Below are 18,897 nucleotides of genomic sequence, written 5' to 3'. Positions count from 1 at the left end.
TTTGGGCTGCCGGACTATTTTTGATTCAGCACCTGGGTAGCGCTTGCTGATTGGTGTCTAAATGTAGCAACCAATCAAGCAAGCGCTACCCCAGGTGCTGAACCAAAAAATGGGCTGGCTCCTAAGCTTATATTCTTGTATTTTCAAATAAAGATACCAAGATAATGAAGAAAATAAAATGATAAATAGGAGTATATTAGAAACTTGCTCAAAATTGCATGATCTATCTAAATTATGAAATAAACAAAAATGGGTTTCATATCCCTTCCAAAAAGTGTTCCCTCAGGTGCTACCAGAGACAGTGTAGGAGGTACATGAAATTCAGGTGGAGGCATATAGTAAATAAACTGGTAACCAATGTCACAAACTGGGTATAAAATATGTCAACAGTAGATTGACACTGGGTCATCAGAGCTGAGTGTTTGTATGTGTGTGAGCGCACGTACTATGCATTTTTCACAACATTGAGCAAGTTTATCTTACACACCTGGGTAGCTGAATGGTGTTCATCTTGCACACGGGGTGAAGCTGCTGCCACTGCATCTTTACCTAGAACGGTCTAAACACAAAAACATAGCAGGGCTCAATGTCAGCATAAGAAATAAACAGGCACAAAGTGCACAATAGACACGTATACAAATGTATAATACACAAATAAAGATTAACAGTTTGGCCCATACATCATATTAAAAACGTACTAAATGATGCTTGATCTCAGAATCACAAAGGTATATATTTGTTACTAAGATAATAGACAGGAGTATAAGAACTACAGTCCAATAAGCCCAGTGTTCTCTTTAGGACCTGTTTAAAGTGCACACCACACGGCTAAAGTGTAGCCAATATTATGCTAAGATTATTTCATATTATTTTTTTCTAATGTTTGTTACACAAATTGTCATTGAATAATTTTATATTAAATTATGCAAATCACGTGTGTTTTGGATTAAGTAACATTTATTAACAAAGATAATAGTATTACACTGCCCCCACACGATTATAAAATGTATTTGGAGAGCACTAAAGTCTTACATCAAGGGGCCCATTTATCAAGCTCCGGCTCGTCAGAAACACCAGTTGTGAAGCAGCAGCCTAAAGACCGCTGTTTCATAACCTTTACGATCGGGTTGACTGACAAGTATGCTGCTCCATAACCTGTACGATCGGGTTGATTGACAAGTATGCTGCTCCATAACCTGTACGATTGGATTGATTGACACCCCCCTGCTGGCGGCCGATTGGCCATGAATCTGCAGGGGGCGGCGTTGCCCCAGCAGCTCACAAGAGCTGCTGGCGCAATGCTGAGTACGGAGAGCGTATTGCTCTCCGCATTCAGCGAGGTCTGTCGGACCTGATCCGCACTGTCGGATCAGGTCCGACAGACCTTTGTTAAATAGGCCCCCATGTGTGGAAAAACATATGTTTGTTTTTTTATGTTTGTTTTTTTATTTATTTAAATAAAAAATGTTGTATACCTAAAATGCAGTTATATACATACCCACATAAACATTTTGTATGAAAAAAACAGGTAATAATGTGTTCTCGAACAAGTCTTAACTAGTCTACTCAGGAAGTTCATAGAACTTGCCTAATCCAGTGACAATATAATCTGATGACAACCATTGGCTTCACTAAGCGCCACCTTGATAGTGAGAAGACTGATATCCTACAAGATATTGGCACTGATAACTTTACACTTGAATTATGTGCACCTGCTAAGTCACACAAAGTGTCAAAAAAATTAACAGGTGAGGGGTGGAGCCTACTTCTGAAGCAGCAGGACGCGTCTCTGTGAAGCTCCTGACTTTAGAGTTGTTTTTTTGACTGATTTTTATATATTTACCTATTAGTAATCTCTTCAAATCTGCTAGCCTGATAATAGACATAAGCTGCATGCTAACAGTGGAATTTTGGAGCTCATATCCAACTGCAAGCCTAGCCTATGCTGTTAAGAAAAGCCACGTGGATCTACACAACCCAGGAGACTGTCGTTTTAGTTTTCATTGCAGGGCGGCTTGGGCTGCCGCAAGAATTCCCCACCCCCAGGTAACTGGGTTATAGAGTATGTTGATACTCTCTAACGAACCTGTTCATTGTTGGCTTGGGCCCTAAGTGATATTCTGGATACATAGTGGTCTTAGAAGAGGAAGAACTACTACAGGCATGTTGAAACCCTTGATTTCACTATGGATGCGGTAACCAAATGGGAAAAAGCCATCCTACAGCTAATCAGCAATCATTTCATGGAACTGAAGCTATATTTTATACTATTGGCTACATACGATTGTCCCCCAACAGCGGATCCACTTCAGGATCAGATGGAGATTTCTTACAAAAACCCGGAGCCCATTGCAGAGGCCTTACATGATTATAGCAATCTACCGACATGCCTCACACATCAAACTCATTTCGAGAAGTCGGAGGGGGATCATGTGGCAATTGTGACAACTGAGAGCCCTAATCTCTGGACTTGGAGGGATCAATGCAATAAGAAGGGGAAATGGAAGCAGAGGGGCCCTTGGGAACCCTAACCCCACCGCTGTCAGAAGACCCGGCAGAAGCGGCTGGTAGAGTCACGGGAAGGCGCCCCCGGGGCGAGATTGGCTTGCTCCTCAAGAAGTCAGAACTAGCTAAAGCGGATCCAGAGATAAAAATCTACAAAGCGGTGCAATTCCAAACAAAGGAAGCCCACTTTTATTTCACTATATAAGCAACAGGTTATGAGGGGAGGACATAATGGATCGGAGGTTCTGTATTACTTACAGAAAAAGGTACTGCATTTGAGAGGAGAGATTGTCCGTTTGGGCCCAGTCTCGGCATCGATCCAGACTGTTCACCATACCCTTATCCGGTAGACTGCACACAAGGAATCGGTTAAATCCTTCTTTTCAGAACTGTTTATGCTATAGCTTGTCTAATATAGTCATTCATTAGTGGTGTGGAATAACCGATCTAAGCTCTTAGCCCTGTGTTGTATTGCCATGAATGAATGTTCATATAGTTACAGGACAATTCCTGTTAATGTTAGCTCCATAGCCGTTTATTAGTTCTTTGGTCTAATTGTTTTAATTTTCTGTATGAATGTTGCCTCACATGTGTATTATAGCCCACAAGATTTTGCAGCTTAGCTAGGTATTACAAATGCTCACTGTTAGCACCATGTTTATGCTGAATGAAACCTATATTATTTTAACTGTATTCCTATGCCACTACAGTTCTAGAGAAAAGAGGGGACTTAAAGTGAATGTAAATTTTGATGCTAAAGTGCCTGGTTTTTAAAACTTTGATTAAAAACAGGGGCACTTTAATTCATCAATATTTTCATTTCACTCCTGTTGTGAAAATAAACTTACTTTTTAATCTTCACAGCAGCTCCAGCTTCCTCCACCTGTTTCAAAGCCTCTTCCTGGGTCTAAAATGAGGTATCTGGCTTCCTCCAATCACAGCAGTGAATCAGACACTGAATCCCCCGGGGGGGAATCTGTGATTGGAGGATGACCTATCAATCATTTCTGACATCAGAAATGGCTTGTGAGACCGGAGGAAGCAGCAGCTGCTGTGAAGTTTAAAAGGTAAGTTTTTTGTCACAACAGGAGTGAAATGTAAATTTTGATGAATTAAAGTGCCCCTGTTTTTAATCAAAGTTTTAAAAACCGGGCACTTAAACATCAAAATTTACATTCACTTTAAGTGTTACAGACCTCTAAATGTTAAGATTGTCTAACCTGACCTAGAGATATTTTTACCCAAACTACAAAATCATATAGCGACTGTTTATATGACTTAGCTTCAGGTAAAATCCCTAAATCTATCCTTCTCGATAACAATGGACTAACACTTTCCCCTATACTCTAGAAAAAGACATGAAGATCTCTTCATACTTTGCTTTGAGCTATATTTAATGAGGCCCTTAGCTTCAGGACCATGACCGTACTCTTCAGGATAGAGAATTGCCCTACAGGATAAAAGTTTAGTTAGTGAAGTATTATAAGGCTTAACTGCTCTCATATATCATTAGGCAATCCTCAGTTGGCCAAAGAAACTCTTGACCATTGAATCTTGCTGGATTATATATAAATATGAAATAGCTCACCTTTAGGGATGTGAGACTAGCTGATGTTCAGCAATAAAGCAGACTTAATATTACAATCATACCCAGGCTTTATACTCCTAGCTTATCATGAAGCATCTCAATAAGAACAAAGATTTTTGTCAGATTACTAGAGTGTTAATTTCTTTATATAAGATCTATGAATATCCATTTGCATTCCTCTCAACAGAGATACAATGGGCGATATATTCTATATCCTCCTAGGGACCCCTTTCTCACGCTATATATATGGTCCAGGTTCTTCAACTGCTCTCAAAATAAGATACCTGTATATTCCTTCCCCAAACCTTCCCCACTATTGTTTGATTTATATTCCTGGTGGTCCAAGAATGGCCAATGTTTGTAATTAGGGGAGTTGATATTCTATACTTTGTCAATATCCATAAAGGGGATACTTATCTTTACATATAAAGAAAAACCGAGGTTGGTTTTGTATTTTATTTTACCATATATGCAGCATTACAGTAAGACTATATTATATTACGGATGTATTTAATTGCCAACTTGTATTACAATACATGTCCTTTAACCATGTATCTTGCAAAGCTATGTATGACAATGACCTTGTTGATTACTATTATGTGATTTACATAAGGCAATCTTGTACTGTTTTTATTCTTTAACCTTAATAAAAATATAAAAAAAAAAAAAATTATAATATATAAACAGGTGTACATTGTGAGGCCACTCATTGCCATGTGCGAATATTGTTCCAGGAAAAAACATACATTTGCATATTTGGAGCATATGGCAGAGGCAGACATATTGTAAGTGTATTGTGTGACATAGTTCAAAAACAACTAGCTGTCTTGTCGCATTCAGGATAGGGCTGTGCGATTAATTGCATGATGCAATTAATCACGATTTTCTGCCTTGCGATTTTCAAATCGCAAGAGTGTGGGATTTAAAAAAAAAAATCCTGCATTGTTAAACATTGCAGTTAGGACTGTGCGAATAATTGCATGATGCAATTTTTTGTCTTGCTGGCACAGTATAAATTGACAAAATCTTAACTAATTATTGTAATTTAAAAATTGACTACACTGCTGTCAGGGCTTTTTCCCTGTTTTGTTGCTGGCAGTCATTTGACTCACCTCTCTTGCTGACTCTGGTGCATACTGTGTGATGCGGCTCATTTCCTGCACTTCCTTTTATGGCCAGACTGGTGTACATCATCCGTGTGAGACAGGATGCGGTCTCAGAATTGTGATGTCATCACTTATTATTTAAAGGACCTCTGTTCAGTATGCTTTGCCATTGCGTTGTCTCAGACCTGTTTGTGAGAGCTCCTGTGTATTACCTGGCTGTCTGACGTCCCTCCTGGTTCCTGATCCCTGGCTTGTTCCCGACTCTGCTGTTCTCCTTGTTCCTGATTCCGGCTCGTCTGACTATTCGCTTTGGCTCCTGACTCGGCTCGTCTGACTACCAGCTCTGGTTTTGATTCCTGGCTTGTTATTTGACTTGTGGACTTTTTATTATTTTTTGCTATAAAGGTGTGATTATTTTTGCACTTCTCATCTCAGTCTGATTCCTGGCACCCTGACATTACGCAAGGGCCATGAACCCTGATGGTGCTAATAATCCACCTTTACCTGCCATAATTTCCAGGATGGATGAACAGGATCACCGATTGGATCGATTTGCACTAGCCCTGCAAACCCTGCTGACTCGCGCTGCACATTTGGACCAAAGTGTCCCGCAAGTTATGGCTGCTCCTGTTTCCGCTGCTGCACCTAGTCCTACCAGGAGCATGTCCGGTTCTGCACCTCTACCTCAGCGATATGGAGGCGATCCTAATCAGTTCAGAGGGTTTTTGAACCAGGCGGGCATTTACTTTGAGATGTTACCTCAGGCGTTTCCCTCTGACAGAGCTAAGGTGGGATTTCTCATCTCGTTACTATCTGACACAGCTCTTGCCTGGGCTAATCCCTTTTGGGAGACCAATAAACCTGTGATTTCAAATTATCCTGAATTTGTGGCCTCCTTTTGAAGGCTCCTCCTCTGCTGCTAAATGACTCATGTCCATTCAGCAAGGTACAAGATCTGTGGCTCAGTATGCCATTGAGTTCCCTACGCTTGCCGCAGAGGTAGGTTGGAATAATGAAGCCCTTGTAGCCGCCTTCTTTCATGGGCTCTCTGATGCGATAAAAGACAAAGTTGCTGCCAGAGATTTACCAGAATATATTGAGGCATTGGTGTCATTTTTTATCCTAATTGACATCAGACTAAGTGAGAGGCCCTCTTTCAAGGAGCGCTTGCGAAATCCTCCTGTTCCGTTGTCTCCTACGTGTTCGTTCCCACCTAGTTCCGAGTCACCAGGTACTGCTGAGCCGATGCAGTTGGGATTCACACGTCTCTCTGCGGCGGAGAGGGTCTTTAGGAGGAGGGAGGGGCTCTGCCTTTATTGTGGGTTACAGGGCCACCTTTTGAAGTCTTGTCCTACACGGCCGGGAAACGCTCACACCTAAGGTCCTGTCGGGGGCAGACCTTGGGTGGTTTATCCTCGTCCCCGGAACCGCTAAAGGAGAAACCTTTGGTCACAGACATGACCCATAAAGAGAATGATCCACTCCATTGGTCACCTGCCATTAAGGCCTTTGATAGTCTTAAGACTGCCTTTGCTGCCGCTCCAGTTCTGGCTCATCCTAACCCTGTCCTGCCTTTCGTTCTTGAGGTCGATACGTCTGAGACTGGGAGTAGGTGCCCTCTTGTCTCAACGTCCTACGCCTGGCGGTTCCTTGCATCCGTGTGGTTTCTTCTCTAATAAATTGTCTCAAGCTGAGTGCAATTATGAAATTGGTGACGGAATTACTGGCCATAATTTTGGCACTCAAGGAACGGAGGCATCCTCGAGGGTACTACCGTGCCAGTGTTCATTCTTACTGACCACAAGAATTTAACTTATCTATCTGAAGCAAAACGTTTGTTGCCCCGACAGGCCAGATGGGTGCTATTTTTGTCTCGGTTTAATTATGTGGTCTCCTACCTGCCTGGTAGTAAGAATGTTAGGGCTGATGCCCTATCTCGACAATTTTCGCCGCTGTCCAAGGAGTCTGTACCTACTCCAGTTATACCTCCTGACCATATTTTGGTTACCATACGTACTAATTTGACTTCTCCCTTGGGGGAGGAGATCCTGGCTGCAAAAACCAATGCACCTCCTGAGAAACCTAGTGTAAGTGTTTTGTTCCTGAGAATCTTCAAACTAAACCTTTGCACACTTACCACTATCCTAAAGCCGCAGATCACCCAGGCAAGAACCAAATGATTTGTTCTATCACTCGACAATTCTGGTGGTCAGCTCTTCGTTCTGATGTTGCTGCGTATGTTGCCTCCTGCTCAGTTTGTGCACAGAATAAGACTCCTCGACGTCTCCCTGTGGGTCCTAATGGTGAGCGTCCTTGGACACATCTCTCCATGGACTTCATTGTCGAGCTCCCTGTTTCCAATGGCAATACTGTTATCCTTATGGTGGTTGACTGTTTTTCAAAAATTTCACATTGCATTCCCTTGAAGAAGTTGCCTACCACTCATGAGCTTGCTTCAATATTTGCCCGGGAGGTTTACATAGGTTACCCAAGGAGATAGTGTCGGACCGGGGTAGCCAGTTTGTCTCCAGATTTTGGTGTTCCTTTTGTGCTCAAATGGGAATCCAGCTTTCCTTCTCCTCTGCATATCACCCTCAATCCAATGGGGCTGTGGAACGGTCAAATCAAGCTCTGGAACAGTTTCTCCGTTGCTATGTCTCAGGTCACCACAATAATTGGTCTGAACTGTTACCTTGGGCAGAGTTTGCTCGTAATAGTGCTATTAATGCTTTCTCCAAGTTATCCCTGTTCATGGCGAATTATGGGTTTCAACCATCCTTGTTGCCCGATTCATTCATGTCTCAGGTTATTCCGGCTTTGGAGGAGCATCTCCGGCAACTCCGTTCCACGTGGGTGCAGATTCAGGATTGCCTTCATTGTTCTATGCAGCACCAAAAGTTCCAGGCTGATCGTAGGCGTCTGCCCGCGCCTTCCTACCAGGTTGGTGAGAGAGTTTGGCTGTCCTCCCGCAACTTGAATCTTCGTGTGCCTTCCAATAAACTGGCTCCCCGTTATGTTGGTCCTTTTCGAATACTCTGACGGGTCAATCCTGTGGCCTACGCTCTTGACTTTCCTCCTGCAATGCGCATCTCCAATTTTTTTCATGTCTCCCTCTTGAAACCATTGGTTTGTAATCGGTATACCACTGTGTTGCTTCGCCCCGTCCTATTTTTGTTGACAACCATGAGGAGTATAAGGTCAGCAGCATTATTGACTCTCGTATGTCCAGGGGCTGCGTACAGTATTTGGTTCACTGGAGGGGCTACAGTCCGGAGGAGCGTTCATAGGTTCTCTCCTCTGATGTTCATGCTCCCGCCCTCCTCCGTGCCTTCCATGCCCGTTTCCCCAATAAGCCTTTTGTCCTCCCGCGGGGGAGGGGTCGTTGAGGGGAGGGTACTGTCAGGGTTTTTTCCCTGTTTTGTTTGCCATGTGCTGCTGACAGCCATTTTACTCACCTCTCTTGCTGACTCTGGTACATACTGTGTGATGCTGCTCATTTCCTGCACTTCCTTTTATGGACAGACTGGTGTACATCATCCGTGTGAGACAGGATGCAGTCTCAGAATTGTGATGTCATCACTTATTATTTAAAGGGCCTCTGTTCAGTATGCTTTGCCCTTGCGTTGTCTCAGACCTGTTTGTGAGAGCTCCTGTGTATAACCTGGCTGTATGACATCCCTCCTGGTCCCTGATCCCTGGCTTGTTCCTGACTCTATTTTTTTTATTATTATTTTTTTCTATTAATAAAAGGTGTGATTATTTTTGCACTTCTCGTCTCAGTCTGATTCCTGGCACCCTGACAACTGCTCAGTGACTGCTAGTTTTGTTTGTATTTTACAGTTGAATGCATTTTATATTAAGAAATTTATTTTTAACAGTTATTTATTTTTAAATTGCGATTAAAAAAGCAAACGCAATATTTCATGGCCATAATCGCAATATTAATTTTTTCCCATCCTGCACAGCCCTAATGCAGGACTAATTGGAGTTAAACGCACTACAAAACTTCTCCATCTGCTTTCTGGTGAACTCCATTGTGAGCAAAGTGGCAAAAACAGCCAAGTCTGTGGCACAGACAGAAAAAGTATCAACCTTTACGGTAATGATTCTTTATCTGAGCACCCTGCAACAATTATATACAACTGATAAAAAGGGAGGAACTACATATATTTTAAAAACATTTTTACAGCAAATCTGACTAAATTAAAAAATAAAAGATTCATGTGATTTGCAAGCAGAGATACAAGCATTTGTATGGTTTGAAAGCAAATATAAGTGTCCATTCGTTTTATTACAGGACAGTTTCTGTTGCATAATTATATTTTTTATTAGAATGAAAATATGTGGATAGCTTGAAGCATATCAATGCAAATTGTAAGCAAATAGGCTTAAAAATCCATTGCACATCTTTTTTTAATCCAGCTGTAAATGGAGCCTTCCAGGTGGCTATAATACACTGTTTCTCAAGTTGTGAAGGTTGAATCTTCTGCATTTTCCTTGCCCATAAGACCTGGTTTGAACCACTGAACAAGGCTACTACATTGTTGGTAAGGACTGCATGCAGATGTTATGGAGAGCCTCTTTGTGGGTTTTTAATAAAACTAAGCCTCAACAATTAGTCCAAATGCCCCATACACAGTGACAGAACAAGACTCCTCTGTACAAAAACAGATTTACCTTTACCTACTTCTTGAGACAGCCCAGACATGTGGCTACTCAATCTTAGCTCCCTAACACTTCCCCAGTGAAAATATACTGTGGGTTGGGAAATGTACTCTAAAAGGGAGACACAGGATTAAAAGGAACACAACATAAAAGTATGGTAACAACATATTGTCCCTAGAATGTTATTAAGGGGTGGGTCGGGCACCTAAGTGCCACCCATTATTGTCACACCTGTGTCCAAACAGAATTCAAGAAAGTAGCAATGGACATCACAGGATCATTAAAGCAACCATTCTAGTTAGGCCAAGAGTATGCAGTATTTTTTATAAGAGAATGTAAAACACTGACTCCAGGTTGAGGGACATACAGTACGAATGGTACAAGACGACGGTCAGTACAATATAGGTTAGGTCCAGAAAGCTAACTACATCTGCTAGCTGTCTTTAAAGGAGAAAATTACTGGAATGGCAAGGATAAGGACAATAAAAAACAGGAAAAAATATAATGTAAAAATCACAGAGAAGATATGATGATTCTGTGTAATGAAACGCAACTAACAGATTGCTATATTTGCTTTATGGTGATTATTTACAACAGTGTTGGCTAGTTCACAACCATAAACCCCACGATCCACTAGGGTAAGCAAAAAACCCTCTCTCTACAACAGAGATCCGTGGGCTAAGGAAATGCTAACTAAAAATATGGTTTATATATAGCTGGAGAAGTTTTTTCATACATTCAGCACATTGTCAATCAAGTTGAGAAGTTAAAAGTTCAATCCATTTATTTGTACAAAAAAAAAAAAACGTATAAAATAACACACACAGTTCAGCTTCCAGCATAAACTCAATGACCCCTTTGCGTCACCTGATGCATTGTGCTTGCTCTTTCTCAAAGATGACGTACTATACAACTTGCAATACTGTTTTTAAACAGCTATCAGCCAATGTTAACCTTAACCGGAAATTACAGATCGCTACTAATCGCCAATCACATCCACTGTATAGATGTAAGGTATCTTGCCAGCCTATCCAGCAGAGGAAACATCTGTGATGTCTGCCTGTCCTCTCATTCATAAATGGAAGGGAAAAAAAAAACATCATATGAAAACCACCATTTTGATGTGTCAATACTGAGTGTACATATAACATCTATTCAATTAATATTGATGACACCCTCCTACATATGTATAATTAAAGGATCGGCACAGGCAAACTATCATATTCACAAAAATTTCAAAATTAAAAACACTCAATTACTTTAGGGACTCATTGCAGTTTGTTCCTTTAAAGCAAAAGTATTGAGGAGCTCAAGGGTAGACTAATATCTCTACTAAACATATATTATCCAACAAATAGATCTATAGCCCATCTGACATTAATGCCAAGAGGTTCTTTGTATCTTAGAAAGAAAATTCAAATGGCTTCCCTATATAGTAGTTTACTAAACCTCTATCACCACCCCTTTTGTGTGAAGTAATTAAATCTATTGCCCGTACCTCAAAGGCATCCATACAATACATGCTTAGCAAATTGGCAACAGTTGTTTTCTGTGTGGTGGCTTTAACGTTCACGCACCCGCATCCTACATATTGTCTCTGGCAGATTTTACAGGTTATGAGATATATTTTACAATCTAACCTGAACTTTATTTTATATGTTTCACCAGTATGAGTTGATGAAAGGTTAACAACCCAAGTGACTTAACCAAGTTTCTATTGTCTTTCATTTATCTCCATGGGTTGGCGCTCTTCTTAAAGTGAATGTAAATTTTTGGTTATTGTTACCAACTTGTTCACACACTTATAAATATTCAAACCGCAATAATATTATTTTAAAATAAATAATGTTTATCGTTATTTTGATATCTAAACTTAGCTCCGTTCTATTCATTGAACTCCTCCCAACCATCTTCTTCCTGTTTTTCTCCATGCATCATTTAAATATCTACCGCCCACTCGGTAGATATTTAAATGATGCCCACCGACATCATTTTGAATCACGTTCACGATTAGGGGTCTCATTTGCGCATGCGTTCAAAATTTGGATGACAATACGCGCATGCGTTCAGCAACCAATACGCTGTAAACCTCGGCACCTCGTATCACATTGCGCATGCGTTAATACTCCGTAACAAAGTATAGTATAGTATATCGGGTAGTTCGCGCATGCGCAGTAGATTAGCGTGACGTAGGGAACAACTGGCCTGACGCCCCGGGGGTGAGGAAAATATTCCGAAAGAGAAGTGTCAATCATCAAATTTATGTGGGACCATAATGGCGGGCGGAGGAATCGCAGAAGAATAGAAAGTAAATTATGAGATATTTCTTTTTAGAATGCGATTTTCACATTTTGATGAATGAAACTCACTTTTATTTTTGAAATGACACACTATGATGCAGAGCGAGTAGGTTGACTTTACATGCACTTTAATACAAAATTACAATCCTTTGATAGAAATGTCCAATGTTGGATCTGTTTGGAGGATATTTAGGAACTTCTTTATAATATTCACTATACACTGTAACTAGTGATAATATTTTGAATTATAGTTAGGGGTTAAAAAGCCTCAACTTGATCGAAAATGTGCTGAATGTTTGAAAAAAACTCCAGCTATATATCAACCATATTTTTAATTAGATTCTATGTAATGGCAATAACAACAACAACAAAAAAAAAGTACCACCACTGCCATAGTATAGCTACCACCGCAACACAATCAACTACTTTACATCAACCATTATGCCATAAAGTCCAAACAAATATGCAAATATTCAAAATGTAGAATACACCAATAATAGCACTGCTTATACGGACAACAGCACTCTGGGAATGGGTTACTTCAATATATGTAAATACAGATAAACTATATTGACCAAATACCATCATTTTATTTTTCTATACTTGTGAACCAATTTACAATTATGAGTCCTCCAAATTCAGTCAAGTGAATGTTATTTCTCCTCAGTATATATTTATACTTACTATGCAAGCCCTAAGTGACATTATCCAAAAAAAATGCATTTAACGATTGTCAATATTATCTGCATTAATGTTCATAGATTTTAGCTTTCCAATTTACTTCAGTATATATATATAGACATCAATTCTTAAGGAGCATTCCTAGGTAGCTCTGGGGAATCTGTTGGCGCTCTACAAATAACCGATAATAATAGGTAGGGTCAGGAACAAGCACATATGTGGAGCACTATTTGCCAGCATTATATATATATATATATATATATATATATATATATATATATATATATATATATATATATATATATATATATATATATATATATATATATATATATATTATCTGGACCCACATACACAGTTTCATTTTTTTTTATAATACTAATAAGATGGCATCACCTGTAAAACTCAGATATTTACAGGGATAGGAAAGTCAAACTTACAAGAATCAGATGGAGCCTGTTATGTTATTTAAAACACTTTTAAAATCACTTATATTTCCAAATGTGCTTTGTTCTCTTAGTAGCCATTGTTGAAAATGAACACACACACATATAATACACTAGCGGGAGCTAGCTGGTTATTGGTGCCTGCATCTCTAGATGTTTTCAACTAGCTGCCAGTAGTGCAATGCTGTTCCTTTCAGCAAAGGATAAGAGAATGAAACATATTTGTTAATAAAAGTAAATTTTAAAGTTGTATGTTCTATCCGACTAATGAGTTAAATGTTTGGGGTTTCCTGTCCCTTTAAAAGGGACACTGAACTCAAATTTTTTCTTTCACGATTCAGATAGAGCATGCAATTTTAAGCAACTTTCTAATTTACTCCTATTATCAATTTTTCTTCGTTCTCTTGCTATATTTATTTGAAAATGAAGGAATCTAAGCTAAGGAGCCAGCACATTTTTAGTTCAGTACCATGGACAGCACTTGTTTATTGGTGCTGTCCAATCAGCAAGGTCAACCCAGTTTGTTCACCAAAAATGGGCCGGCATCTAAACTTACAGTCTTGCTTTTCAAATAAACGTACCAAGACAATGAAGAAAATGTGATAATAGGAGTAAATTAGAAAGTTGCTTAAAATTGCATTCTCTATCTGAATCACAAAAGAATAAATATGTGGGTTCAGTGTCCTTTTAAGTATATGTCCATAGAATAAAACTAATATTAAACATTATAGAAAAGTCAAAATTGAAATGTGCACAGGTGCATTTTAATGTGAAATAGAAGCATTTTTCTAATTTACATCCATTAGCAAAAACGCTTCTAGTATAAGTTATAACTGTTTTTCAAGGGCATACGCACATATCCTGTGAGGGCCCCTGCATCCGTATTCAAACACCACACCATCTCGGAGAGTCAGTGGTGGCTTGTATGACGCAAATAAGTCTTTGCAGAAGCAATACACACCAATGCCAGCTCTCTGCTGCACAAGCCCTCACCGCATATGTGAGTATGCCACGGAAAAACAATAATAATGTTTACTAAAAGCATTTTTGCTAATAGAAGTATATTGCAAAAATGCTTCTATTTCAAATTGAAATGCACTTATGCAGATTTCATTTTTGACCTTTCAATCCCTTTAACTTCAATACATGTAGCCAAAAATGGAGAGAGATCCTTATACCCTGCAAGGTCCAGACACCACAGCATAAGCAAGTTACCGTGCACACAAAAAATAGATCTAAATGACTGCACTTGTATTGCTCTGTTTGCAGACCACATTTTAAAAGCAATAATCAATCTGACTAAAATCTTTAAAGCTGCAACCTTGTTATTGATCACCTGAAAGTGTAGTTTGTTATTTTCACCTCCCCCACAAGTGAAAGTATTTCAACAATCCCTGATATAAGTGTATTAATTTGCATCAGTGGTACTATCGTATATTATGAGTGTGGGAACTGATGATACTACGGTTCTAAAATAATCTCAATACCTATTAAGCACTAATATTTACTGTGCAAATACACAACGTGGAATTATAAATAATGTGTAACACCTGACATACAGATAGTTATACAAGAGTGTTGTTGATACAGCAATATCTATAGGCATACTATTTGGAATAAAGACAGTAATAGTGTCCACTACTGGGGGGACCAATTCACCAGACTAGTAGCACCTACCCACACTATAACAGTTAAACTGTCACAATTACCTGCTAACATTTTAGTTTTAATCATACCCATATTTTTTTAAAATACGTTCTAATAAAGATATATTTTTAATTTGTGTGACCACGGTTTTTCCTAAAAACATATTTTCATTTTAGAGTCCCAATGAGTGCTTCATTAGTATCCTTTTTGTTCAATGTTCTTTATTGAATATAAGTTATACATAGCTTATGATACTTAGCACCTACACCACAATTACAAATTGCATCTTGAGGCCAATTGGACCTTATTTTAGATGGTGAAGAGACTCTTATCACTTAAAGTAAGTGGTGCCATCATACTCCTTTTTCTATCGACTCATCAAGGTTAACCATGCTCCATACCTGTAAGTAATTGGCTTTATCAGATAACAACTGCAAAACAATGCACTTTATACTAATATTATGACAGTGACTAGCCTTGTCGTTCTCTGAACTAAAGCCCAGATTCGCTTCTCCAAATAAGGCAAACGGTGGGTGGACATTCGATATGAAAAAATAATTGCTATAAAAAGTGTTAATTTGTTTTAAAAACAATAAAAATTGGCTGATATGGTATTCTATAGCAACACATCAGAAATAGCTTGGTGTTTAATGCCCCTTTAAAATAAAATATATCATATATAAATAGTGCCAACCTATTAGTAATAATGCACATAAATAATACATTCCAGATTTATAATTCTGACTGCTTTTTTATTTCTCAAAATGGAAACTCGCTTCTTAGTGGTGTTCTATGGCTTCTTGTCAAAGTCACTTTGAAAGTCAAACTCATTCTTAGTCCCATTCGCTTTGCAGGTATCAGTAACCAGTTTGAGGGGGAAAAATAGATAAGAAAAAAAAATTCTTATGTAATAAATTGCTCAGCTTATGTTTTTGCCTCTGTGTCAACTCTTATTTTCTTGTTATCAAGTGAACCAATTGGTTTAAAGCTAATATAACCCTTGAATTGTTATCAGTACTCAACATAGGACAATTGTAATATCTGTGAGGCAGTATACGTGTACTGTACATACGACTATAAAAAGGTATATGAAAACCAAAATTTTTCTTTAATCATTCAGATAAAGCATATGATTTTAAAGAAAGGTTCTAATGTTCTTCTATTATCAACTTTTCTCACTTCACTTGGTATCTTTTGTTGAAAAATGTATCTTTTGTTGAAAATGATCAAAGTCCAGCTCCAAGTAAGTACGGTTTATAAATTTGTTCTAAAATACAATGTAAAACAGAAGTAAATAAATTCTAATCTACCAATTTATAATAAATATAATTCTTTACTCTAGTAATATTGACTTAGTGATTCCGTTACGCAAACTGGTGATTCTGTTACCAGTTTTCAAATGGGATCAGCTTATGAAGGATAAATCATACATAATAATATTTACACTGTTTTGATAGTAGTATTTTAGATAAGCTTTCTTTGTGAGCTATTGGATTATGATGATTTATTTACATTTGTGTTGAAAATAGTGCAATGAATGCAATTTTTAACTTTAAAAAAAGTGATTCTGTTACTCATGGAATTACCCATACCTAGGTATCTCTTAACCAAATATACCTTGTCAAAAGACAAATTTTAAACTTTTTAAAAATTGCATGCTTTCCTTTAATCTGCATTGCTAGGAGGAGACAAAAGAGCTATAGATAAATCAAGCACACCCATGAGCTGAAAAAGTAATAAAGGCAAAAATATATCACAACACATCAGTAATATAAGGAAGCAATATTTAACTTCATTAAGCAATAGGTAAATTTGACAAGGTGCCGTGAAATTTTAGATGACTTCAAAAGAGTACTGAGAAATCTGTGTAAACCAAGCGTAACTTTTACCTCTGCAGTCTGAGCGTAGTTTCGGAGACACACATGTTGGGGTACCTGGGAGCTCCTAAAAGACATAATTAATATTGGTCATTCATATATATGTGTGGCACATTTTCAGATTTGTCTAATACAAGGTTTAAAAACACAGCAACTGCTTCTCGTTCTGTCTCATGTGTTTTAGTGGATTTGCACAAATTTCCTCTGGAGGAATTCTTTGTTAAGAATCTAAATAATAGAAAGAGCTGCTTTTTTTGATCAATAAATTGTGGGGCCGTTTTACTCAAACGACACTGTAAGCATTTTGGAAAAAAAATCTAGAAAAGCTTTTATACAAATAAAATTTTGTTTTCCTTACTCTTGTGGTGAGATAACCCTTGAGGACATCCCAGAAGATGTAGGATTTGATATGATCTGCACCACAAAAGCTGGGAATTCATAAGTACATGTGTACAAAGCACAATAATATTGTTTATTGGGGCATAAAAATAAGATATAAAAGTGCTAAAATAGAAGCATAAAAACAGTGAAATGTAGATCTATTTCTTCCATGAGAGTTTGTTGAAGAGTGGCGTTAATCTTCTAGGGGGGACTGTATAAATGATTAACATGGACAATAAGTGCTTATTCTCAATGATAAATAAGGTGCAGATACAAATCATAATAGATACATTTATCTTTAGTTCTCCTCAGCTCTCCTATAGAGAAGCGCAAAGAAAAATAGAAAATGTTGTTGATAAATTTGAGAGAACAGATCTGTTTCTCTAAAGGAGAGCTGAAGAGAACACATTACAAAGAGAATTCTCCTTTTGTTTGATAAATTGAGCCCTATATGTCAAACCCCAGTTTACTTATCTCCCAGTGGAATTATAGTGAGTTGTCTGACAGATTAACCCTCCTCAGCTAGAAAAAGAAAATGAAGAAAAAACGAATTTCATTGCCAGTTTCTTATACAATTCTGCAATGCACAACAATCTCATTGTCCTTGTCTGCCATCTAACCTTTCACACAGAAAATGACTGTGTGGGGGAGGGGAAGGACCTACACACAGAACTGTCTATCGCTAGCTCCACAAGGTAGGTTGCACACGGTAGTTTCTACATCATTCGCAAACAGAGCAATCTTTTTGTCTCTAACATCTGTCTAACACAGAACAGTCTGTTTTTTATTTATTTTTTCAAACAGAGCCACCTCAAATGATCCCCTTCGTCTGTCACACTGCAGTCTCTCACATAGACCATCGTTATGCCTGTCTCTGTTATCCAACCTGTCATTCAGTATAATTATCAGTAAGCCTCACACCCAGTTATCTAACTCATCATATTTTCTGTAAAGCTAACCTATTACACAACAGTTTTTTTTTCCCGATTTAGTATAAACTTGTCTCAATCAGCAGCATGTCACAAAAAAAGTTTATTTGTCTGACTCTCAATGTGTTCTCTCAGATTAGCAAACTTGTCAGAACACCGGGTGGTCACACAAAGCTCAGCAGTCTGTCGATGAGTATAACAGAGAACACTCAAGTTGTCATTTACCCCTCAACCAACCACTCTGAAAAATCGAACTCTCCAAGTCTGTCATACAAAACAGTTTCTCACCTCCAGATTGTCCCACTGAGCAGTCTCTTGCACAAACTTGGTGACACTCTCATTTTGCTTGTTGTCAGTCTCACTCTCAGCAAGGTCACTTCACTTCCTGTACCAAGTGACTTCTAGATCCTGCTATTTGCCTCTAAGCATGATGGGAAATGTAGTCCGAGATGACCTAGACAGAAAACAAGCAGGAAGTACGGACGTGTCCATACATAGGTAGTGTAGGGGGCGCCAAGTGTAATCAGTGAGTAAACGCGATGCTGTAATAACGGTACCACGTGACCTTCATAACCTTGGACTCAGTCCTCCAGCCCTTAGTTTCTATATAATTTCTAACAATGAATTCGGGTTATCATCATCAATGCCGATTTCAAATATATTGAAAGCTCACAGTTAATCCTTCTATCGCTGTCTCATTTCTGAGAACTGGATATTCACACTATGCTTTAAAGTGTTTTATATATATATATATATATATATATATATATAT

At 38.5% G+C, this 18,897-nt stretch overlaps 1 protein-coding gene across 1 annotated transcript in view; it reads right to left on the bottom strand.

Annotated features, from left to right (window-relative positions):
• The window catches only part of ACADVL (acyl-CoA dehydrogenase very long chain), a 184,179-nt gene extending 165,620 nt beyond the window's left edge, over positions 1 to 18,559 (bottom strand). The window contains exons 1-3 of the mRNA XM_053718432.1: positions 18,414 to 18,559; positions 16,828 to 16,882; positions 488 to 559 (exon numbers count right to left, since the gene is read on the bottom strand). Coding sequence (XP_053574407.1) covers positions 488 to 559; positions 16,828 to 16,882; positions 18,414 to 18,466 — 180 coding nt within the window. The 5' untranslated portion in view covers positions 18,467 to 18,559. The remainder of the gene's footprint in view (positions 1 to 487; positions 560 to 16,827; positions 16,883 to 18,413) is intronic.
• Positions 18,560 to 18,897: the final 338 nt, after the last annotated feature.

The sequence above is a fragment of the Bombina bombina genome, chromosome 6, assembly GCF_027579735.1.
Source record: "Bombina bombina isolate aBomBom1 chromosome 6, aBomBom1.pri, whole genome shotgun sequence".
Taxonomy (NCBI): Eukaryota; Metazoa; Chordata; class Amphibia; order Anura; family Bombinatoridae; genus Bombina; species Bombina bombina.
This window is presented reverse-complemented; position numbering and strand designations above follow the sequence as displayed.